The sequence below is a fragment of the Xiphias gladius genome, chromosome 14 (genome assembly GCF_016859285.1).
Source record: "Xiphias gladius isolate SHS-SW01 ecotype Sanya breed wild chromosome 14, ASM1685928v1, whole genome shotgun sequence".
Taxonomy (NCBI): domain Eukaryota; kingdom Metazoa; phylum Chordata; class Actinopteri; order Istiophoriformes; family Xiphiidae; genus Xiphias; species Xiphias gladius.
The window spans coordinates 10399044-10422383 of NC_053413.1; the positions used below are offsets into that span (position 1 = coordinate 10399044).

At 39.4% G+C, this 23340-nt stretch overlaps 2 protein-coding genes across 6 annotated transcripts; both read left to right on the forward strand.

Annotated features, from left to right (window-relative positions):
- The first annotated feature begins 54 nt into the window (after positions 1-54).
- hfm1 (helicase for meiosis 1) lies at positions 55-15409 on the forward strand. The gene is made up of 40 exons (XM_040144501.1): positions 55-119; positions 682-810; positions 902-1017; positions 1376-1682; positions 2317-2642; positions 3065-3106; positions 3236-3306; positions 3447-3579; positions 4088-4239; positions 4377-4454; positions 4823-4978; positions 5094-5294; positions 5396-5484; positions 5633-5676; positions 5848-5949; positions 6633-6778; positions 6922-7016; positions 7150-7283; positions 7395-7442; positions 7704-7784; positions 7974-8065; positions 8232-8338; positions 8502-8549; positions 8719-8816; positions 8908-9042; positions 9284-9369; positions 9510-9593; positions 9762-9919; positions 10118-10221; positions 10748-10933; positions 11075-11140; positions 11334-11458; positions 12057-12139; positions 12284-12399; positions 12532-12615; positions 13559-13867; positions 14069-14150; positions 14326-14425; positions 14954-15084; positions 15250-15409. The coding sequence occupies exons 2-40, from the start codon at positions 719-721 to the stop codon at positions 15302-15304; spliced, it is 4662 nt and encodes a 1553-aa protein (XP_040000435.1). The 5' UTR covers positions 55-119; positions 682-718; the 3' UTR covers positions 15305-15409.
- Positions 15410-16341: 932 nt separating this feature from the next.
- Positions 16342-22669, forward strand: cdc7 (cell division cycle 7 homolog (S. cerevisiae)). 5 transcript variants are annotated; one of them, XM_040144502.1, is made up of 12 exons: positions 16342-16431; positions 16984-17071; positions 17506-17592; positions 17759-17894; positions 18670-18763; positions 18967-19109; positions 19364-19724; positions 19891-19998; positions 20519-20694; positions 21002-21084; positions 21344-21493; positions 21682-22669. In XM_040144502.1, the coding sequence occupies exons 1-12, from the start codon at positions 16414-16416 to the stop codon at positions 22143-22145; spliced, it is 1908 nt and encodes a 635-aa protein (XP_040000436.1). In that variant the 5' UTR covers positions 16342-16413; the 3' UTR covers positions 22146-22669. The 5 variants fall into 5 exon arrangements, with proteins under 5 accessions (XP_040000436.1, XP_040000441.1, XP_040000442.1 ...); XM_040144507.1 differs by having other exon boundaries at positions 19364-19430; XM_040144508.1 differs by having other exon boundaries at positions 19364-19427.
- Positions 22670-23340: the final 671 nt, after the last annotated feature.

Here is a 23340-nt window from a genome sequence, read left to right on the forward strand (position 1 = left end):
CGCTAATATGGTAAAGAGACCCTAACTAAAATATCAGATGTAGTGGGGTCAAGGGTTAAACTCTGACCTGAGTAAACCCAGTCTTAATATATATGGTGTAAATTTATTCATTATTACAGGTAGGTACACAATGAGAAAACAGTACAGATAACTTTAAAAACTTACTTGCTTGCTGAAACTATGTAGCTAATGCTAACTGGTAACGATTAGTTTTTGAATGTTGTTAGCTGGCTGTTCACTGTATAGCTATGCAGCTAAAGCTAGCAAAGCCTGGTTCACGCCATTGTTTCAGCCCGGAATATAGCTAGATAATTATGTATTACACTAGGAGACTCTTACCTGGGAGAAAACGTTTTTCATATAGCTTTGTTCAGCAGATGGATTATTTGGAAAATATTCAGTTCTGTCATATGTTTTGTGTATTAAAATGCTTAATACACAAAATCGGCAGGATTATTGCTAACCATGTAACTATATAAAAGCCATATATTTCCATTTTTTGTGTCCAAGAATGTAATGTAGAATTGATTTTCACTTTAATCCCTCAAATTGCAATTCACGAAGATGTAACTAGCTACAAGCATTAGGAGGCTTGATTTTTGTAAATACAGACAGTAGCTATAGAAATATATTTGCCGGTTAGTGTTTGCATCCATATAAGTATTTTTTTTTTTCTTTAAGACAGATCCATCACCCCGCTGTGCATTCAAAGGTGCGCATGCGTACAAGATCTGATGAGATGTTGGATTCCAGTGACTGCTCCTTGACCCTGGACAATCTGTTTTTTGAGAAACCTGTTTTCCACCAAGTGTGAGTACAAAGGAGTACCCCACATCATCCCTCTCTCTTCTTCCTCTCTGAGCAGCTTATCAGCATTTTCCCTCTGGGTTGTATATGACAGAGAGCCACTGCACGAGGAGGCCAGTCCTCGGCATCTGGAAGTGCCTCCATCTCTTTCACAGATTCCAGCCACTCAGGATACGCAGAAGGAGGCAGAGTCACTCTCTGCTCTATACAGTATGTTGTGCTCTGGATTAGGGTGAATTCCTTTTCACTTGACTTGAGTAAACTGCTCAGTATCTGGCCTACTGAAGCCCTACTAAATTTAACTTTGTGACTCACTGACACGAAGGCTTGAACATGCTAGAGAGCTTTCCCAATTTTCCTTGACTTGCGTAAACAAACTGGGATCTGGATCTTATGATATATTCTTGTAATCTGTAGTATAACTGGAATGGTAAATTTCCTGCTTTAAATTATTTTCATTTTAGCAAATCATCATCAATCATTTTAAATGTCACACCCATAGAAACCACCAAATTACAGCTACCAACAACTGGATTTGATGAAACTCCCTTTTCTGTATTACTCACAGGTTTCTCACAGAAACCCAAGAAGTTCATCCCTCCTTTTAAAGTATCAGCTGCCCCGACAGTCTTATCAACAATTGACAGTTATTACAGTTTTAACAATGACGAGAAAGAGATTGAGGAGACACAGGGTGGCATGAACATCAGCAGATGTGATGGCCTCTGGGGAGGTGAAGGGTTCAGGGATTACTCTAAGGATGCCTGTCAGAGTGGCAGAGGTGGAGATGAAATCCCGCAGGCCTCTGGTCATGCGGCCATCAGCAGGAGGTGTTTGTCTCTGGGCTGCAGCAAAAGCCCACCTCTATGGAGAAGGCAAGTGTCAAGAAGACATTTACATGATTGTGAATTAAAGAATGTGTGTACATTGTTTTCAGAGAGACTCCATCTAGTTCATAATGAAAAGAAAGTTGAGAAGAAATCTACAATTGAGGTCTGGTTTTGTGAGCTTAAAGCATTTCGCTGCCTAATATCGATATGTGGCTTTAAGTACAAAATGGTAAAATTTTAAGGGCATAAAAATCAGGTAAACAAGGATTTCTTTGATTAGAGTTGGATACTCAACATGATTTAAAAAATGATTAAATTAGCAGGATTAATGTTGTAAAGCCTTGTTTCCATTTTTTTCCTTTCCGAAAATGTAATGTGGTGATGATTCTCTCTTTAGTCCCTGAAACTGTTGGAATCCATGATACCGTTAGTTAAAATGGAACTACAGTGAATCATGAAAGGGGCTTGAATTTTACATCAGTGGACAATTCTCAAAAAGAACATGAAAAGATACTAAACAATCCCCCATGTTAGTCTTGCTACCAGAGGCCAGAATGCCTGGCCTTCTTCAAATAAGCCTCTAACCTCTGCAGCAACAGTAGGTTTTCCTCTTTCATTCTACCTTTTACCTCATTCAATTCCTTAATCACTCCATATCCTCTCCTCCTTCCCACACCAGCTTGTTCAAGGTGTTGAACGGTGGAGGTGATTCGTCAAACAAAGGTGTCCTCAGTAGCAGCGGCAGCAGCAGCCAGACAGCATCCAGACCTCAAACTTTTCTCAGTCAGGTTACCATGGCGACAGTGCCTCCTCCTCTTCAGCCGCCAAGGGCGACAGTTAGCCAGGCAGCTCCTCCTTCCCCCCCAGAGCCTCCCTTTTCACCCCCTCCTCTGGGCTCATCTGCAGCGAGTGGCCGACCCCCGCAGACACATGCAGAGATGCCGGACAAGGGCACAAAGAGAGCCTTCGTTCCGCCCATGACGCCTCAGCCACTCTGCATACAAGGTGCTGCACTGCATTGACACAGACAGGCGCTGTGCTCACAGTCTATGACTGGTTTACCAAATACCGCTCATATAGCTTCTGTAAAGTGTTTCAGCTAATGAGTATGCCCATGCCTAGCTGTGGCAGCAGCTGCCACAATGTGTTAGGGTATGATGAGGTGAAATGAGGTGAGTTCTCCTCATTGACCGCTCTAGTGTAATGAAACATACTGGTCATTAGGTGGTGCATAGACGAACAGTAGAAACAGTAGGCAGTAAAAGCAGAAGTCTTGTAGTCTGCAGTCATCTTTGAAGTTTTATTTTACCAGAAAACACAATCCCTTAATGTTATACCCGAAAAAATGCAAAAAGTTTCATAACATAAAATGGGAGAGTGTGACTGAAAATGCAAGTGTGACTATATTTGAATTGTACGCATTTTAGGTTCTTCTGGGTCTGAAGTTCTGCGACCTGTTTCTGAAATCCGTATCCTTTTTGTTGGTGTGTAAGTTCATACAATTTACAAGTGTTAGATAGGACTTGAACTGTGCTAGTATCCTTGGAATGTAATTTTACAACTGATGTGGTTTGATTCCCTGAATCATTCTAACACAGCATCTAAGTTCAGATCCGTATTCAATGAGTTCCCATTTTTCAACTACGTTCAGTCCAAAGCGCTAGATGACGTAAGCATTATTTGAAAGCCTTTATAAACAGAATACTGAGGATTATGAATAACACGATAATTTTCCTAGTCTTGTTACAACCTGTGTTGTAACAAGAGGGAGTGTCTCCTGGAGTGTATTTATGTTTGGTTTGTTCACAGGTTCTTTACACAGGTAAGAACTTTGTGTTATGTGCTCCTACTGGATCTGGCAAAACAGTCCTGTTTGAGCTGGCCATCATCCGCCTTCTAATGGAGACGTCAGAGCCCTGGAGAGACGTCAAAGCTGTCTATTGTGAGCATACAGTATCATTCTGTATAACTTGTTGAAATACCTCTCAAGCCTCAATGTGAGGAGAGTTGTCCTAAAATAATTCTTTAAATATACAGAATATATGGCATTGCATTTGAAAAGTTGTATTTTCCAGTCTCAATATTGGGGAAAAAGATTCCTACTCTGGAAGTTTAGAAAACGTCCTGAAACTATTATAATATAAATTTGATGATTTATACTCCTTGCCACTGTAAACAAAGCTTGTATATTGCTGCTACATACTGTTTACTCTTTGTATCAACAGCTTGAGGGAGTGAATTAATTCAATAAATCTGAAATTAAACAAAATTTAAACAACTAAATTGAAACAAAACCATCTAAGGAAGCATTGTTTTGACACAATACACCTGACTATAATCACACACTGGAGCTTTAAACATTTTTCTTCTGACTTGCTCATCTGAATCATAACCTGTGTTTTTATTGTTGATTCAGTCTTTTAAAAAGTTTTATTGTTTGTTCTTGCCAGTGGCCCCCGTCAAAGCTCTGTGCAGTCAGTGCCTTGAGAGCTGGAAGAAGAAGTTTGGTCCTCTGGGGCTGAGCTGTAAGGAGCTTACAGGCGATACAGAAATTGATGACTTCTTTGAGATTCAGGACTCCCACATCATCCTGACCACGCCTGTGTGTGGCACTTCACAGCATTTCAGCTGAACAAATTCATCAAAGTTTGAGGAAGTGGAAAGATCAGAGCCAAAGATAAAAAAATTTGATGTGAAGTTTTAACTGAATACTTAATGTTGTATTTATCATTCTTTCAGGAAAAATGGGACAGCATGACAAGAAAATGGAAGGATAACTGTCTGCTGCAGCTAGTCAAGCTCTTCCTTATTGATGAGGTCAGTGTGTCAGTGGATTCTCAGTCAGTGGATGCTCACTGTGCACTCATGTGCCAGAAGATCTTCTGTTCACGCTGTGTTTTATTACGCCACATTGCATGACGGCACATCAATAACATCGACCCTCAGCACTTTATTTCACTTGAAGTTAGCTATTAAAGAGTTATAACACATCATGATCCGGGCCTTTGAATTATGAGAGTATATATGACCTGTCTAGTTCTTCTAGTGATGCACTCGCTTATGTTAATTACAGAATACAATGATAAAGGATCGGTTAACTTTTTTTAATCTGCGTACCAACTTCCCCGTGGAACCTCTTAAATGTTTCTGAAGACAATTGTGAGATGAAACATCACATGTTCCAGGTGCATGTGGTGAAAGATACAACCCGTGGTGCCACCTTGGAAGTGGTTGTGAGCAGGATGAAAGCAGTACACACTTACAGAGCAGCACAGAATCCAGACGCAGGCCTCTCTATGAGGTTTGTGGCTGTCTCAGCCACCATACCCAACATCTCTGATGTAAGTGACTGATAAAGAGAATAAACCAGCACTTTCTCCTGTATATGTCTGCATTGTATTGCTAGTATAAATCATTGGCCTGTGGCTGATTCTTGAACTGTCTGCCTGTTATTAGATAGCAGACTGGCTGTCTAATGAGAGCGGTCCAGCCACATATCTGGATATGGATGAGAGCCATCGTCCAGTGAAGCTGAGGAAGGTGGTGCTGGGATTCCCTTGTAACCCAAACCAAACAGAGTTTAAGTTTGACCTGTCACTCAACTACAAGATGGCCAACATCATACAGACTTACTCTGACCAGAAGCCTGCTCTAGTGGTGTGTAGGGAAACTGGGGTGAACTGTGTGTTCTTTTTTGGGAGCGTGTTTGTCGTCCTTTTTAGATTACTTTTTGGTCCCATAGTCATGTTTTTCTGTAGTTTTGCTCTACCAGGAAAGGAGCCCAGCAGTCAGCTGCAGTTCTGGCCAAGGATGCTCGATTCATCATGAGCATTGAGCACAAGCAAAGGTATGTTTCTTCCTTATCCATACTTACATGTTCATACATATGCAACTATTCATCAGAACATTTTGTCATCGTTCATCTTGGTTAATTTGCCAGATCTAATAACTTGATCTTCGTGACTTTATTTGTTGCTTTTTCCAATCCTGTTTAGGTTGATAAAATATGCAAACTCTATTCTGGATTTGAAACTGAGAGGTGAGTCTTTTGGGCAGCCTCCAAACCCCATGTGAAACCTAAATGGTAAGATCTCACAAGCTACAGACTTTGAAACCTGTTTCAGTCCAGACCCAGTAAGAAAGCACATGTTCATTTGAGTGTGGCTCTAACAACTGTATACTGTAACCTTGTATTGTGTTTGTGATCCAGATTTGGTGAGGTTAGGGGTTGGATACCACCATGCAGGAGTTGATTTGTCAGATAGGAAGTTTATAGAAGAGGCCTTCACTCTGGGAGACCTGCCTGTCCTCTGTGAGACTTTGTCACTAACACAGACGTATCCTGTACTGTAAATGGATACGAGACTATATAAGTATGCAACATGATCTTGTGATTTTATTTTCTTGTGATGCTGCAGGCATAAACAGGAAAGACAAGTGTCTCAGGTTACAACATAAAGTATTTCAGCCATATTGTGTTGAGATATAATGCGAGGCCTCTGCCAAAGTTTTGTAACCACAAAAATGTCAAAAATTTATGTAAAAGCCTGTTATTATATTACCATTAAGGTAATATAATATGCAGGAGGTACGTATTAAAATGACCTGTACTGGTATGTTTTTTAAACTAATAGCAATGTGCATATTTTTCAAGCCATCATCATAAGTAATAAATGAGACCGTGAAACTTTTATTCTGTTTCTAATTTGACAATTTCATTATGAGACACAATAAAGATCATAAAAAAGCATTTCCATATCAACAATAGAGATCATATTCTATAAACACCAATATTGCTTTTAAAGCTGATATCCACTACAATTGATCATATGCTGACTTATTGATGTGTCTATAATCAAAGGTATACCAGGAACCACACACTTGTGCAAAACAATCAGAAACATTAACCACTTGCTGATATGATTTAAAATCAGGTATTTATTAAATTTTTTGGGCACTGAATTTGTGTTTGTGGTCTTATTTCTTGTATCGTAGTTACCACAAGGACTCTGGCCATGGGGGTGAACCTGCCAGCTCATCTGGTTGTGATCAAGTCCACTATGCAATATGTTGCTGGCTCCTGTGAAGAGTACAGCGAGGCTGACCTGCTGCAGATGATTGGCCGAGCTGGAAGACCACAGGTAGTGGCAGAACAATAATGGAATTCTTGATTGATCTCTATGGAACTATTTCTTTTAACCATTATTCAGGCTAATATTTGGGCTTCAAAACATACAAAATTTGCTTAATTGTTAAATCACTAAATTTGCCTTTCTTTTTGTAGTTTGACACATCAGCGACTGCAGTTATCATGACCAAGATTCAAACCAGAGACAAGTATATGAAACTTATGAATGGGATGGAAATCATTGAGAGCAGGTATGATAGTAGCTGTCTCATGAGGTGTTTACTCCTCTCTGGTCTTTGGTCTTTCTATTTTTCTCTCTCACATATGAATATGTAGAAGAGCAAGATCATACAGTAGTACATGAACAGTATACCTTATTTCCAGCTTACACAGTCACCTGGTGGAGCACCTGAATGCTGAGATTGCTCTCCAAACCATCAGTGATGTCAACATGGCTCTGGACTGGATACGCTCCACCTTCCTCTACATCAGAGCCCTCAAGAACCCAACACACTATGGTCAGAGCTCATAGCACAAATACACATAAAATGTCAGAATTAGTGTCCACCTTCTTTGTCATTACTGTACCTAAAATCAGTTAGTGCAGTCTGCCTCGTCTCCCATATCAGGTTTCTCTGCCAACATAGACAGATATGGAATCGAAGCAAAATTACAAGGTGGGCCACAATTGTTTTTGCTCTATCTGAAGTCTTTGAGGTCACTAAAGTAGCGTGTTGCTATTAGGAGGACACTTTTTCAAATTAATTAATTAATTAACTGACTAACTAATTATTTAGTTGAATAATTTAAACCACTATACTGAAGCCGCTAAGTATGCAAGCTATGCTTCTGTCTGTAACTGGGTAAATTGTGCACACTAATAACACGACCCTCCTATTGTAGTTTAAGGTGACTACTATTTCCCGTCTTCTCTTTAGAACTGTGTCTGAAGAACCTCAACTCACTGTCCTCCATTGGTCTGATCGACATGGATGAAGATATCAACATAAAACCAACAGGTAGAGGGAAAAATGTTTTAAATAGTTGGCAAACTGTTTAATGTACTCCTCTTTAATTTATTTTTTAACTTATGATCCGTGGTATGGATGATATGGATGACAGCTTTAACTATGCACTTCTTTTTAAACTGACCGTCATTTTCTGGAAATAAAAGTTGATCATAAGTTGTTTAATTTTGTTTTTCACAGAGGCCGGCAGGGTGATGGCTAGGTACTGTGTTGCCTTTGATACCATGAAACAGTTCTGCAAAGTGGCTGGAACGGAGAACCTGTCTGACCTGGTACATTTCCGGATAAGAATGTACAATACTAATGTATTTGTTTAAAATGCAAATATAGCAACATTTAGTGGTGTTATACTGGATTCCTGCAAAAGGAAAAGATTTTAATGATCTGCGTGCTGTTTATTAAACATAGTATTCAGATCAAAAATACTTGTACGTACAGATCGAGCTGATCTCGAAGAGCAGAGAGTTCAGCTACATTCAGTTGAGAATGAATGAGAAGAGGTCCTTGAACACTTTGAACAGGGACAAGAACAGGATCACCATCAGGTCAGAAACATTTGTAGGATTGACAGTTGCATATACAGAATCACAACTTCTGTCTGCTGAGTCCTTGTCCACCATCTTCATCATTTAACTTTCAGATGGGAAAGACATAGTGATGGAGGTAGACAAAAGCCACAATAAATTAGATTTGTATGGGTTTTTCCAGGTTTCCCATTGAGGGAAAGATCAAAACCAGTGAGATGAAAGTTAACTGGTAGGTTTATTCATTCTGTGCTTTCCCTGTGGAAAATCAAAATCAGTGTTGAAAAAAAAAGAAATACTGGTTTATGATTTTTTTTTTTTTCTATAAATGCACTTATGGATTTCCCATAGTATTCCACTGTACATACAGTATCATGCGTTAATTGATTGCCTTTCAATAGCTTGATTCAGGCTCAGCTAGGTTCCATCTCAGTTCAAGAGTTTGGACTTACACAGGACACAGCAAGGATCTTCAGGAATGGGATGCGTATCAGCAAATGTATGTTGTGTAATTCAGGGACAACAAATAAACAAAGTATATTCTCTGACTATAATTTTTAAAACTGTGATTGCAATTTGATCTTAATCAGGTCTGTCAGAGTTTCTGAGTCAGCGGTCCAAGATTGGTTTCTCTGCTCTGCTCAACTCGCTGATCCTGGCTAAGTGCTTCAGGTCAAAGCTTTGGGAGAACTCGCCCTATGTTTCCAAACAGCTGGAGAAGATAGGTGGGTACTTTGCTATGTCAATATGGTACACATAGCATATTATAGCCTTTTATCTAATCAATGTACATACAGTAATAAATATAGTTTTAGTTGTTGTTAGACACATACTGGCAAATTTCAGACAAAAAAATATATATGCCACAGTTGTTACATGATGAATTCATTAATAAACCAAATATTCTTTCAATGAAATGAACATGCAATTTCTAAACATTTGATAATAACACGCTGTGCGTTTCAGGCCAGACTCTGTCAACTGCCATGGTGAATGCTGGACTCACCACTTTTGGCAAAATAGAGGAAGCCAATGCCAGAGAGCTTGAGCTGGTCAGTCTGTCTAATATCTAAAAAGAAAACACCTTCTGACAATCTAAAGCATTTGATTTAACCATTATTTGAACAAAATTTTCAGGTAATTGTTGTATAAAGTATTTGTGCTTTGTTATAACTTAATTTCTGTCATTCAGATTCTCAACAGACATCCACCATTTGGCAACCAAATAAGAGAATCTGTCATACACCTCCCAACGTATGAAGTTACTTTGGAGCAGGTAAAAGGCGCTGCAGAATATTATTATCAAAGGGACAAGTACATTATATTACATCATATAACAGAGCTTTTCTCTTTTTGTTGGTCAGACTTTTAAGCGGTGATGATTCACTGGATAGTTCTGTTGTTCTTCATTGTCTTTCTTTTAAGTTGTTGCTGTATTTTGTAGCTTCCAAGGTATAGCTGTGCTGCAGCGGAGATTGTGGTGAAGGTGAACATAAAAAACCAAGCAAAGCTGCTGTCTAGGAGAACAGCTCCAGACCACCACTTTGTCTCTCTGGTCATCGGAGACTCTGACAACAATGTGGTCTTCCTACAGAAACTCACGTGAGAAAAAAATATGTCCGTCCCAGGCTCCTAACAAACTTTACTTTCTTGCTCTTACCCTCTCTTTACTATAAATCTGTCTCTAAATCAAAACACAGATCGTTCACCATTAAGTAAAAAAAAAAAAAAGACACAACTTGTTTTAAGAATTTAAAGTAAACTGATTTTCAGCAGGCATCCGCCATCTTTGTTTTTAAGGGACTTAGTGCTGTTGAAGTGTGGTAGCTGGTCGAAGAAGATTGAGGTGCCGAAGGCCTCGAAAGGAGAGGAGATCAGTGTCAATCTCATCAGCTCAGAATATGGTAAGGTAGTAAACAATGGAAATGTTATTAAGGGGAGTAAGAATGTGGCGTGTTGTTCAGTTCAAGGTTATTTTATTGATAAACTGAATGATTCATCATGCCTTTTGTTCAACATTTCTTATGCACTACAGTCCGGTAGCTAGCTGAGATAGCTATCGTCAAACAGTTTTCATTATGTTTTAAAGTCCTACTTTTGTTATATGTATATCACTGAGAAACGAGTCTAAATGTGTCAAGCTAAATGAGACAATTATTCAATTATTGTGTTTTTGAAAAGTTGAAAATTATAATAAATTAAAAATGTAACAACAATTCCAATTTTCGGGCCTTTATAATTTTTGCTGTATTGAAAGAAAATTGTGACATTAAAATTCATCAAATCAAACCACAGATTTTGCAGTTGTTACATTTCTATAATGTGCATCTTGTTTTTGCACATCCTGTCTGCACTCTTAGACTGCCTTCCAATGTTATGTAAGCAGTTAAGGTAAATTTACAATACTTACTGCCTTCTCTTCTTTTATAGTGGGCTTCGACATCCAGCAAAAGTTCAACGTGTACTACTCTGGAGCCAGGAAGTTTGGTACTGATAATCCTTGCAATGTACAGTGTGATCCTACTGGACAGAGACCACGACACTTGGCACTGAAACCACAGTCTACATATCAGGCTACACCTCAGGGGGGAAATGCCACATCTGCCACAGACCAAGGCACTGCACTGTAGCTTTGTTGTGATTTTGTTGATAATGAAATTATTAGGAAATTATTTATATGGATATAGTATTTCTTTAAAGGTAGATTGATATTTGACACTTTTTTTTCTCTATTAAAATGTGACAACTTTGCAATAGGTTTAGGCAACAAAAGAAAGTGCAACCACTTTTGCAAGAATAAAGATCTCTGTGGCCACGACTGCTGTGAGTACAATCACACATCTTTCATTCTGTTTCTCTTCTTGTCCATTCATGTATCTAACTGTGCATTACTTTGTGTGCGGTTCAAGTTTATAGAGGTCTTCTTCCTCTAGTCTCTCAATCATAGTGCGTGCATGTGTGTGTGTGTGTGTGTGTGTGTGTGTGTGTGTGTGTGTGTGTGTGTGTGTCCCTCAAGGTAAAGTAGGTGTAACTGTAGCACGGAAGAGGTCAGCAAATCAAGAATCCGGCTTCTCTTCCTATTTGAAAGACCTGAGGAGCAGGTTTGACACACTGGCACAGACTCCTGTCAAACGGCTCAAGGTGAGGAAGACAACAGATGTAATTTATGACAGTGGAACAGAAAACAAAGTGTGCTTATGCAAGATATCCTACTCCACAAAACACTTCATGTTGAATCTGCAGAGGAAACTAATGACTAACTGCCTTGTCACCGCTGCTTAAGATAAGATTAAAAGAAATGTCAATAATAAGAAAAATAAGAAATGTACCAGCACACCACACAAAAACACAATATATATAAGATATAACATAATTATTATACATGTACAGGTATTATAATGTTTAGTATTAGTATACAAGAATACTATTAAAATGTATGTGTGTTAGTTTATAGATATAGAATATGCAGATTAGATATGTTTGTTTCTACACTCATTCTATCCACAGCTCCAGATCATACAGTATCATACAGGTTATCATACAGTACTTATAAATGTCTAAGCTGGATGTGCACTGTTGTGTGTTTTTATACTACTGTGCCAAACGAGATGGCAAACATAATCTTTGTGACTAACAATGAAATTCTTATTTGCTTATAATTCCACATAAAGATAAAAACATCTTTTGATATTTCTATGCTGAATAAGTGTGTGTTTGATTTTCTGTTGTATTTCCTAAGATGAAAATGAGTGAGGAGTCTGTGTCTGCCAAAATGCAGGAGTTTGGTTACAAGCCCCAAGAGAGGCTTCCTACTGTTTCCTGGTATTCACAGTTACACTGACATTTTAGACTTTGAATGGGTCCCTAAACAACTGCTCCAAGATAGATTATTGAAAAGTGTGACAGTAAAATGTGTGAAATCTGGTGGCCTAATGGTTAATTATATTCATTTGATTCGATTTGAAGGTATGGGATAAATCACTATGGAGCTTCAGTGAGACCTCACATTGAGACTGCGGATCTGACAGGAGAAGACTGCGCTCAACTCACAGACATAGAACATCTGGACGACTTTGACAGTTGTAAGCAAGTGGCATAAAGAAGATGACTCTGAACTTCATTTATTCCGGGGTTTATTCATCATATCTTCTGCGACTGTGTGTTTCTCTGTCTCTCTGTCATTCTCTCTCTCTCTCTCTTTCTCTCCCTATCAGATAATAACAACTACGCTGTCGACATGCACAGGATGATAAAAGAGCATGTCCAAACCCCTGCTGCTTCTTGTGCTCACCATCAAAGTATCGTCAAACAACTTAACTCAAACTCATTAGTAGAAAGACCATACTGGTGGTTTGCAGGTTGTAGCTCATTAACCACAAATCTCATATACTGTAAATAATGCCAGTTACTTTTCAGTGCATATTATACGGGTTTAGGTTTACATTTATGTTTACACAGTACAGTGCATTTTTAAGCAATGTTCTCAGAGGAACAAACCAAGGAGATAAACAACAAGCAAACACGGATATTGTGAAACGGATATGCAGCTATGAAAAAGGTCATTCTTTGGCCACAGACTTAATTTTGGGGCCCAGAGTCTACATGAATGTCCTAATAAAGAGAGTGCATTTGAAGGTGATGAAATGTTAATAATATTCCAGGGTTGCCTATCTCAAGCAACTCTTAGGATGTTGATATTACACTGACAAGAAGTGAAATGAGTGGCTGTCCGGAAGGTAAGATAGTCAGTGTAAAATCTTATTTGAAATTTTCAGGAGCAAGATGATATATTTATGTATCCACAGATATAGTATATGTCTGTATGAAATAGCAACCATTGTAGCACAGTTTTAGTTTTAATTACTTTCTTTGCCACAATACATACAACCAATCCTGGTTGTAGGACAAAGGTGTCCAGTCCACACCACAGTATGCGAGTCAATACACCATACAAAGAGACAGAAGAATACAAAAGCATGTGTTTCAACACTGTTTGTTCATGTAATTAAAGCAGTCTTTGAGATAATATTATATATCAATCTATCATCTACACCACTGACAACTTTGAAGGACTTGGTGATTCAAGGAGTGAATGGTGGAAAACATGCAGAGCACCAATGTGGTCTTAAAAAAATAAAACTCTGGAGATATTATGCAGTTCAGACTGAATCCAAGAAAGCCCATAGTGCAGTAACATTTGATGGTGCAGTCATGCTTTCCTAAAAATTCATCTGTATTCAGGTTCCTCAGTGCGGATGAACCCAGGAACGATTGGTTGGAGTCAAAACCCTGAACAGCATCTAAACCAAATGAATACAACCAACTCCGCTCCCTCAGCGAGGTCCACTGCCGTAACGAACCAGGGCACTAACTGGGAAACTGCTTCATCCTCACAGTTCCCCGCAGTCAGCTTTGACCTCGGAAATGAATGGGACAACTGGGGTGACTTTGATGATGAGAACTTGGTGCATGCCAGCGAGACATCATTTGCCTCAGGCACAACTGATGCTAAACCTCAAATCCAGCAGTCTATTGCGTGCAACACGCCAGGTAGAGTGAAGTCCAAGTTTCATTTAATCCAGGAGATAGAGGTGGAAGATCAGTATGTGGATTCTCAGTTTGTCATACATCTTATTAAGATGTCTTCGGAACACATATGCACTCATGTTTTAATCATCTTTGTATAAATTACTACATTATGCCTCCAGTATTGTTATGATTTTGATAACAATACATACACTTTATGTGTAGGCTCTGCTGCCACATCAGTACCACTATTTCTCAGTCCCTCACAAGTCAAACCCTGCATAACTACTGCTAGGACACCTGTGAGGTAAGGCCAGAAAATTACGCTCATATTACCTCCAATTAAGGTGTAATTGTCTGTTTCGAGTAATCAAGTAATGTGTGATATATGTCAAATCTCCTCTCAGAAAATAGAGAGTTGTCCACTGAGGTTTCATACTGTAGTTAACAGTACAAGCATTTTATACATTTTTGTGTTTTAGGTCGATTTCACCAAATGTAAGTCCTGAAATCAGAAAACCAGGACCCTCACTGGTCACAGTCAGACCACAGAATAGAATCACAAATGACTGGAATAAAAAGGTGATGTGCGTACAGAGATCTGTGCATGTGCTACTTTTGCTGATTAATGCCTACATTTACGTACATGGAAAACACTGTTGTTTACATGGTTATTCATGTGTACTTGTTTTTGATTTGTATAACCCAGTAAGTCTCATACTGAGGTTGTGAGAAACACAGTGAAACTGCGTGGTTTACATAATGTATATGTTGCAGTGTTACTATCCAGTCTGCTGAACCATGTAAACATCTGGAGGATCTTACTCCTTTCATTGTCTTCAGCTGTATGGATACATTTAGATGTCAACAAAAAGCATGGGAGAGAGGAAGAGTACTGTTAATGCAGCCCTTTTCCGGATGGGATTATCTCTCTGTGGACAGGGATATTCTGTTAGTTCATTAATAGCTAATGGGGTTACTGACTCCAAGGTTAAGCTTAGTGAAAGGTGCCTGAAAACAGCTTAACCATTGTAAAATCTGAACTGGAGTATGGTCAGTGGCCAAGGTACTTGGCACATGTGACGCTGGCCTCTCTTCCTCGTTGTGCAGAGGTCAAGCATCCTCAGTGAAGAGATCGCAGTAAAAACACCAGGAAATGCCCCTAAACAGATGCATGTGCCCCCAGCAACCAGAAGGTTTGACTTCTTCTCAACAATGCGAGTTCCAGCCAACGCAAGCTGGTAGTGTAACCTATAATTAACATGCTTGTATTTTGACTAAATAATATTTTTCTTTAATAAATAATGAAACTAGCTTAAATGGAATACACTTTTACTAATGTGTGTTTTTTATCACTTGATTAATAGATCTCCTTCCCCTCTTTTTTTAACATTCTGCATCTTCAGCATCAACAGCAAAGAGGAGGAAGCTTTCCTTGGGATATTTGATGGTATATTTTAGGAGTAGTACTTGTCTAACTGATATGAATATATCATTAGCAAGTGTTTTCTTTATGTTTGTGTTCATCTTTCTTTAGCCTGTGAGCTTTACACCAAGAGTTATATACTGTTTTGAAGTCACGTTATTATATATTCATATTGTAAATGAAACAAATTGTTTCTAATGTTTGTTCTCATTGTTACTAATGTAATGTATTAATATATTTATTTACTTAATAAAGTCTGGATGACACAGTGCAGTCTTGGTTAATTCTCAACATGTTAATCAGCTTGTTTTGTTTAATTAGAAGCTAGTTAGTTTAGTTAGTGTTTTAGGGGTGTAAGTAAATCAGAGGTTCATACTTGAAGTTATTGTATATACTTTTTTCATAGCAGCCACATGTCTTATCTTACCAGCAAAGAGTTTCCTCTTAAGAGCTTTACCCAAAGCTGCTGAGAGCAACTATTACTGAGATACAAAGAGAGCTAAGTGAAGGGATGGGTTGACCCCATTGCTGTAGACGGCATCATGTTTCTGGATTCACAGTGACTGTGTCAGTGAATTTGAAGTAAAATATTCATCATGTATCAATGTATAAAGTATAAATCAAAGTATAAATTCAATTTAAATTAAAAATATTGTATAATAAAAAGTAAAACACTACATTAAATTAAACAAATGAAAATAAATGTAATGACATAAAATTAAAATGACATTGTAATTAAATCAATTAAAACGGTAACAGTAAATCAATTATAATTGAATTCAAAAAATATAAATGTAGTTTAATTGAAATTATTAATTAAATCAGATTAAATTAGAACAATTAGGTTAACTGATTAATGAATTAAACAATTGATTCTTCTGAACTCACTCGCCATAGAAACTCGTGACTGTTGTGTTTTTCCAGTATGCTGCGCTGCTTGACTGACTGTGAGCAGTTCTCAGTGACTTCTAGCCTACGGATGTTTTGTGAATTCGGTCCCGGATGTTACAAGAGCTCGTCCCTTTAGCTTCAGGTGTAGGTCCACGCAGCGGTATGCTCGGACCGTGGACCACAGACACTAGCGTCTGCAGCTCTGTTATTGGAGCTACCCGGCTGTCGGGGTAGCGGACATACTACCGCTTCAATGCGCAACGTGTGCCAGGTTGGCGATCGCTTGATACCACGTGATTTGTGCTGATGTAACGCGAGATGTCTGGCGTCACTTTTAGCGCGGAGTTTGTTGTTGGCGGAAAAGCTCCAGTCTGAACAAAATAATTTGTTCAGCCGCAGACGGGGTCAGATTTAGATATTTAACTCTTCACCGATTAAGCATTAGTTCGTGACTATATTGCGCTTTTATCAAATTCTCTTTTGAAAACTATTGTACTTTACGACCAACTAAAGCGGTGAGTTTCTGTTTGTTTTACATAAACTGTAGTTAGCTAGCTTGACAGACAGTAAAACAGCGCTTAGTTAGATCGGTATTTGCTGTGCTTCTTTTCCATATGGCAGTTTAACCAAATAGTTTGCCAGTAACGACTCGTTTAATGAGGTGGATACAGTTATCCATACACTCTCCATCTTAACGTTACTTCCTAAAGCTAGTTATTCAGTGGCAGTCTAATCTGAAGGTATGGTAATCGTGAACATGTTTCCGTTTTTTTTTTTGGTCATTGACATTTCTAGACTATACAAGTTTCCCCCTTCATTTCAGATGGAGTTGTCTCCTGTCTGCGCTGAAGGCATCAGCACAGACGGAGGCATCAAATCTGACAGAGGTCATAGGAAAAGCAAAGTCTCAAGTGAGTTGAACGCTTTATGACTTAACTGTGATGTGAAAGACAAAAAAAAATAAATAAATACGATCAACATTTGAGTACAGCTGCACCCGTATATTAACATCTTGTCTATTATCAGGTTGAAAGGCAACATTTGTAAGTCAGTGACATTATATGTACTGCCAATATTTGCTGAATTTTTTAATCCAGTTTGACTAAAAATATATGGGTATGCCCCTTGTACAAATGCTACAGTAGGAATATAATAAAATCATCATTGTCTTAAAGGAATGTTTGTAACAAAGGCATCCCTGTAAAGCTTGCACCTTTTTGCTCACTACAACCTGTACACCAACACATACTGTCCTTGCTTGAAGTGGGTGAGAAAAATATGGTATCGGATTTGAAAAACGTGTTGCGCATGTATGACAGCATTATGTTTTTGCGTTTTCTTCCAGGAGATGTGGAGATGGACATTGATTACCTCTATAAAGCTGTTCCTCAGCTGGCTAAGGTCTTCCGCATCATAGACAAAATCGGAGAAGGTAAATGCTCTGCATGACTTAATCCCCGCTTTATATAAGCTTTTGGAGCTTATATACTGTCTGCTGAAAAGAAACTTGTTTGTTTACGATTAATACACTAGTCACTCGTTCACCACATTGGAGCAGAAGAGGTGCTGTGCTCATGGCATGTGTGTCTTTGCATCAGGTACGTTCAGCTCAGTGTACCTGGGTGAGGCTCAGATGCAGGATGGGAGGAGAGAGATGTTTGCCCTGAAGCACCTCATCCCAACCAGCCATCCTACACGCATTGCTGCTGAGCTTCAGTGTCTCACTGTGGCAGGGTGAGTCCAAGTAAGCTTTTTATAAAGTGATATACAAGTCTATGCCCCTAGACTGTCAGACGGCCTTTTTGAAGAACTGAACAGCTAGTTCAGATTCGTGAAATTCATAATCAGGGCATTAAAATACATTTATAGACTTTGTTGCAAGTTTTGTTCACGCTGCTGTTCACATTTTAATCTAGTCTTGATCACTCCTGATCACATCATATGTTTTACTGTTTTAGTTTTTATACTTTATTGTTTAGAAATAAGCATTAGAAAATTGTTATACAGATAACATGTTTTATAATTAACCTTTTGACAATTAGTTCAAAAGGAGTTTCATGGGAGTTCAATTTTTTCAGTTTTCCTATAATTCTGCCAGGTAAATGTTCCTTTCTGCAGATGTTCCTGGGTTTTGTAATGTTTGGCTGATTAAAACCCTCAAAGACCTACTGTATGTACTGGAGTTAGAGGTTTAGAGATTTTAATACATACATGAGACATGTTCCAATGCTGACATACAGTATATGTACTAGCTGTGGGCTCACAAATTCATTCTCTTTCCTTAAAAGTTATTTTTATGCCGTAGCAAATCGACGTGTGGGTTCCTCATTTGTCTAGCGTCGCAAGATTCAGCTGAACCTACAAACGTCAATACGCTGATGGCTGGTTTGGCAAGACAGATGCAGCAAAAAGCACACTCGTTTGAATATATGGATGTGCATTTATGTTTGATCAGTGTTTTTTGTTATGATTTTTGGAAGCGACCAATGCGTCTTTTTTCTTTTTTCAGAGGCAGAGAGAATGTGATGGGGGTGACATACTGCTTCAGGAAGGAGGACCACGTGGTGATTGTCATGCCCTATATGGAGCATCAAGCTATTGTGGTAGGTACATCGTCACAAATTAGTTTCTGTCAAGCCAGTGGCTACTGCTTCTGCAGTGACATACTGATTCTCGCATGGACACAATCAGTAAGGTATCCCCAAAAACATTAATCAGGTAGTAGTTGTCTTGATATAGTACTTATTGTTATGTCTGCTGGCATGTAATTGAAAAACTTTTGATCTAATTACAATGTATTTATCAGGACATCATTGGCTCACTAACCTTTGAGGAGGTCCGTCTGTACATCTACCACCTGTTGACAGCCCTGAGTCACATTCACCAGTTTGGTATCATTCACCGAGACATAAAACCAAACAATTTCCTCTACAACAGGAACAGCAAAATGTGAGTAGTTGCACCTCTCTGTATAATTCCGAGTGCTGATGACTGGACATGTGAAAGACACGATTTTAGCAACACGTTTGGCATTTCGTCCATTGATAGGGGAAATTTTGACTTCCTTGAGTAGTTGGGGTGTGTGATGGAACGGGTGAGGGTTCCAGGATCAGCTTATTTCAACTCTGGAAATGCAGAATGGGCATATATCACATGAAGCGTTTATTAGTATCCCTGTTTAAAATGTGTATTTGTGTTTGTAGGTATGCTCTGGTGGACTTCGGCCTGGCTCAGGGTACAGCGGACACCCAGATCGAGCTGCTGAAGGTGGTGAGGCAGAGGTCATCGCAAAAAGGTGGAGGGTCCACAGGCAAACAAGACACAACACAGGAGAGCAAAGCACCACCTAGACTTCATCCCAAAACCACCCCCACCACCGCAGCCTCAACCTCACTACCTCTGCCTCCACGGCAATCCACGGCCTTGCCACCTTCCTCCTTCTCTTCCACTACTACCAGCACCACCACATCTTCCCCAGCCTCTCGGAAAGCACTAGTTAAAAAAGCACGTTTTGTCACCACCACCAACGTCACCACCTCCACATCTCGCACAAAGCACACAAAGGTGCACTAAGTCGATATTTGCCGGTCTTTCTGAGTCTTCTCTTTGACAAGAATTTCACAGTTTGTTAGTGTAATAGAAGGGTACTGGGCTAAGGATTTCCTGGATGTTTTTTGCACTAATGTATTGGTTTTAGCTAAATTCTGCCATCCATGTTTGTTTTCTCTAGGATTTGACAGGAGTACGCAAAGTGCCACGGCCTGTGTTTGGAGAGAAGAACCTGAACAGCTGCACACCCGCTCCCTCCACCACCAAACAAGCTGTCATTAAGACAGAAGTAAGCATGGTGGAATGTAAGGTCTTGGAAGAAGGAGTTTCAGTCTTGTCCTTTTCAAAAATAGGTCATGGGAGTGGAGTGATCACACCTAAGATGCCAGTACTCATTAAACATTTATCTGACATGCATTTAAAAAATAAATATATATACATATATTTATATATGTCTGTAGTCATTTAGCCAAGAAAAAGGTTTTACAAAAGGTATAAAAACATGTCAATGTGGTTATATGTTTATTGACATCAGCTTGTTTGAGGAATTATCTCAACCACACATAACTCCAGTACTTACAGTAATGGAGTGATATGTATTGCAGACAAAGTTAGTCCCCAAACTGTTAATATACAAATTAATGAAAGTTTTGCACCTATTGAAAGAGTCCTTTTCATTTGCCGTAAAAATAAACATTTACAGGGTTTTACAGGTTTATTTATTTATTTATTTTGTTTTCCTTCCCTCAGTTTAGTCATGTATTTTTCCTTTTCATAAAATCTCATTTTTCACCCCTGTCTTTGTTTAGCTGGTAAAGCCCGTAAGAACAGAGGACCCAGCCAACCGAAGGTATTCCTCAGCCAGCCGGGGGCCCCTGCCTGTCAGGACCCAGAGCAGCAGTCAGAAACCTCAAAGAACTGTACAGCAGGGCCTCACCTGTAACTGCTACCTGACCGAGCGTGTCTGCAATATCTGCATGTCCAGGTAAGAAAAAGAAAAAAATTAAAAAACACTGAACCACCCCTCCTACTCGCCATTGGTCGTATTTTAGTCAGCAATTTGAATTAACGGAACATCTGTAGCATCTGTGCTCTCATCAGAATTAGAGTTCAAATTTTATTGTCACCTGTATAGGAACCACCAGGTATCTATAAGATAAAATTCTTGTCACAAGCCACTCACTGTAAAACACTACAAATCCAAATTCTTTGCCTGAAGTACTTGATATTTGATTTGTGTTGTCTGTGTTCTGAACAAACGCCTCTTTAATGTCCCTGTTTTATGACTGAAGGAAGCAGCAGGTGGCACCCAGGGCTGGAACCCCGGGCTTCAGAGCACCAGAAGTCCTCACAAAGTGTCCCAACCAGGGGACAGGTCGGTGTCCCAAACCATTATTGAAATACTCGATTAGTAACACACACAGCCCATACCATTCATTCATCTCTCATGCCCCCACTCATACTCCTTTACTACTACTGCGGCTAGAGATTGAAGATGTTTTTATATGTGTCTTTTAGTACTTGGGGGAATTTATTTTTTCCTCACAGGGGAGCAGGCATTTCTTCACCTTCTCTAACTCTCCCACTAATTTTCATTGTTGCACCCTTCCCTGTCGTATCATCCTGCATTGTAGCCATAGACGTGTGGTCAGCTGGTGTGATCCTGCTCTCGCTGCTCAGTGGTCGTTACCCGTTCTTCAAAGCCAGTGATGACCTGATCGCTCTCACTCAGATCATGACCATACGAGGCTCTAGAGAGACCATCCAGGCTGCTAAGTCATTTGGTGTGTATTAATATTTTTTAACTTCAGTAACAGAGGCCTCCACTTCTATATTGCGATGCGGAGGCCAGTCAAACCAGTTATCACCGTAGTTAAGTCAACAGTGTCGAAAAACAGAATATGCTGCACTGTGACGTATGTAAGGCCCCGTGTAGATTGTAAACTTGTTTTTGGTTTGAATTCATGTTCAGGTAAGGCGGTGGTGTGCAGTCGGGAGCTACCTCGGCAGGATCTTAGAACACTGTGTGAGACGCTGAGAGGACCAAGACTCTCGCCAGATGATGAAGTCACACCACTCCCTGGAGCCAGCAGAGACTCCACTGCCAGCCACCGTCAAAAAATCCAAGATGATACGCCTACACTTCGTCCCACTGAGGGCACATTGAAACAACATAAAGACGGAGCGGGTGAAACTCCTTTTCCTCTCTCCTCTAGTCTCCCAAACCATCAGGAGCATTCAGGCAGCAAAGCAACCTCCACTCGCCTCGCTAAACAAACCTCGGAGGTAGACTGCAAGGTGGAGGACGATGAACAGGGCTGGGACAGAGTCCCCGATGAAGCCTACAACTTGCTGGACCGGCTGCTGGACCTGAACCCTGCCACCAGGATCACGGCTGCTCAGGCACTGCAGCACCCACTGTTCGAAGACCTGTAAATAGGACTGCGACAGACCCAGGAGCCTCACGTCGGCATCATAAAGCTGCTTGACCTCAGGATGTGGTTCAGATATAGAAAAGTGTGGTACACGGCATCATTTAAATAGATTGGAGACAAGTTTGTATCCTTGTGTGAAAACATTTCCTGAAGAAGACAACAGAGATCTGGTAAATCTGGGGGGAATTTTTTTTTTTTCTCTCCCATCAACGCCAGTTAAATGCTTTGTAGACTTTAACATAAATGTCCGTGCAAGGCAGGTTTTACTCCATGGTTCACAAGCATGCAGTTAAGTGTTAAAATGAGTTATTTTCATGGCAGCTATGGTGTAGACTAGACAACGGTGAGGATGGGCATTTTAAAGGGCTCAAATATTGACTCACGGCATCATATTGGTTGTTGTGTACATGGATCTACAGTTTTAAATTTAAATAGCAGATATTTAATATTCTGTGTGTCTGAATCTTATCTTCTAAAGAGGGAACTGTCACTATGTTGTTTACTCTTGTCACTGCTGCCATAACAGCTTATATGAAGTGATTGTTACTGTGGTATGAAAAGGCTTTAATTTAAGGGTGTTTGAATTCCGTCTGTATTGTATGAATGTGAGTGTGAATGATGTCTCTGTTTCAGCTGTGTTAATTTATACCACTCAAAACTGTACAGTCTGCCTCATTGTACGTGGGATTTTCTAATAAAGGCTAAAACAAAGTCACAAAGTGACTGTCATTTACATTGTGAAAAGGCTTATATACATATACACATTATATATATATATATATATATAGATAGATAGATATAGATATATAGATATATATATATAGATATATAGATCGACCATTGCTTGCTAAGGAGCATTGTGATAGTGTGAAAAATGGCATCAGAACCAAGTGAAGGTGTCAGAAGTCAAATTGTTATTCTAAGCAAAGATGGGCCTTATCAGCGTCACATTGGGCAAGACTAAAGGTTTCTAAGGGGGCGGCACTGATTTAATTTTTGTTAAAAAAAAAAAAAAAAAAGGTAATTTGACCTTGTTATATCTTGTGTGAATGTGCTTTTCCATCAGTTTTACTTTTTTTGTGGCATCCTAGGACAAAAATCAAATTTAAGGATTGTCTATAACATTACAGAAGCCCTGAAGGCTAGTGAGGGAAAAAAAAATTCTGCTGATCCGAGCTGTTTTCTCTCCTGTGTTT

Excerpts from the sequence above, each read along its gene's own strand:
- hfm1 (XM_040144501.1), top strand. The coding sequence starts at position 719 with ATGCGTACAAGATCTGATGAGATGTTGGATTCCAGTGACTGCTCCTTG. Across the intron at positions 4,455-4,822 it reads AGCTCTTCCTTATTGATGAG|GTGCATGTGGTGAAAGATAC; the intron begins GTCAGTGTGTCA and ends CACATGTTCCAG. Across the intron at positions 14,426-14,953 it reads CAAATGACTGGAATAAAAAG|AGGTCAAGCATCCTCAGTGA; the intron begins GTGATGTGCGTA and ends CTCGTTGTGCAG.
- cdc7 (XM_040144502.1), top strand. Across the intron at positions 18,764-18,966 it reads TGGAGCATCAAGCTATTGTG|GACATCATTGGCTCACTAAC; the intron begins GTAGGTACATCG and ends TGTATTTATCAG. Across the intron at positions 19,725-19,890 it reads CTCGCACAAAGCACACAAAG|GATTTGACAGGAGTACGCAA; the intron begins GTGCACTAAGTC and ends TGTTTTCTCTAG.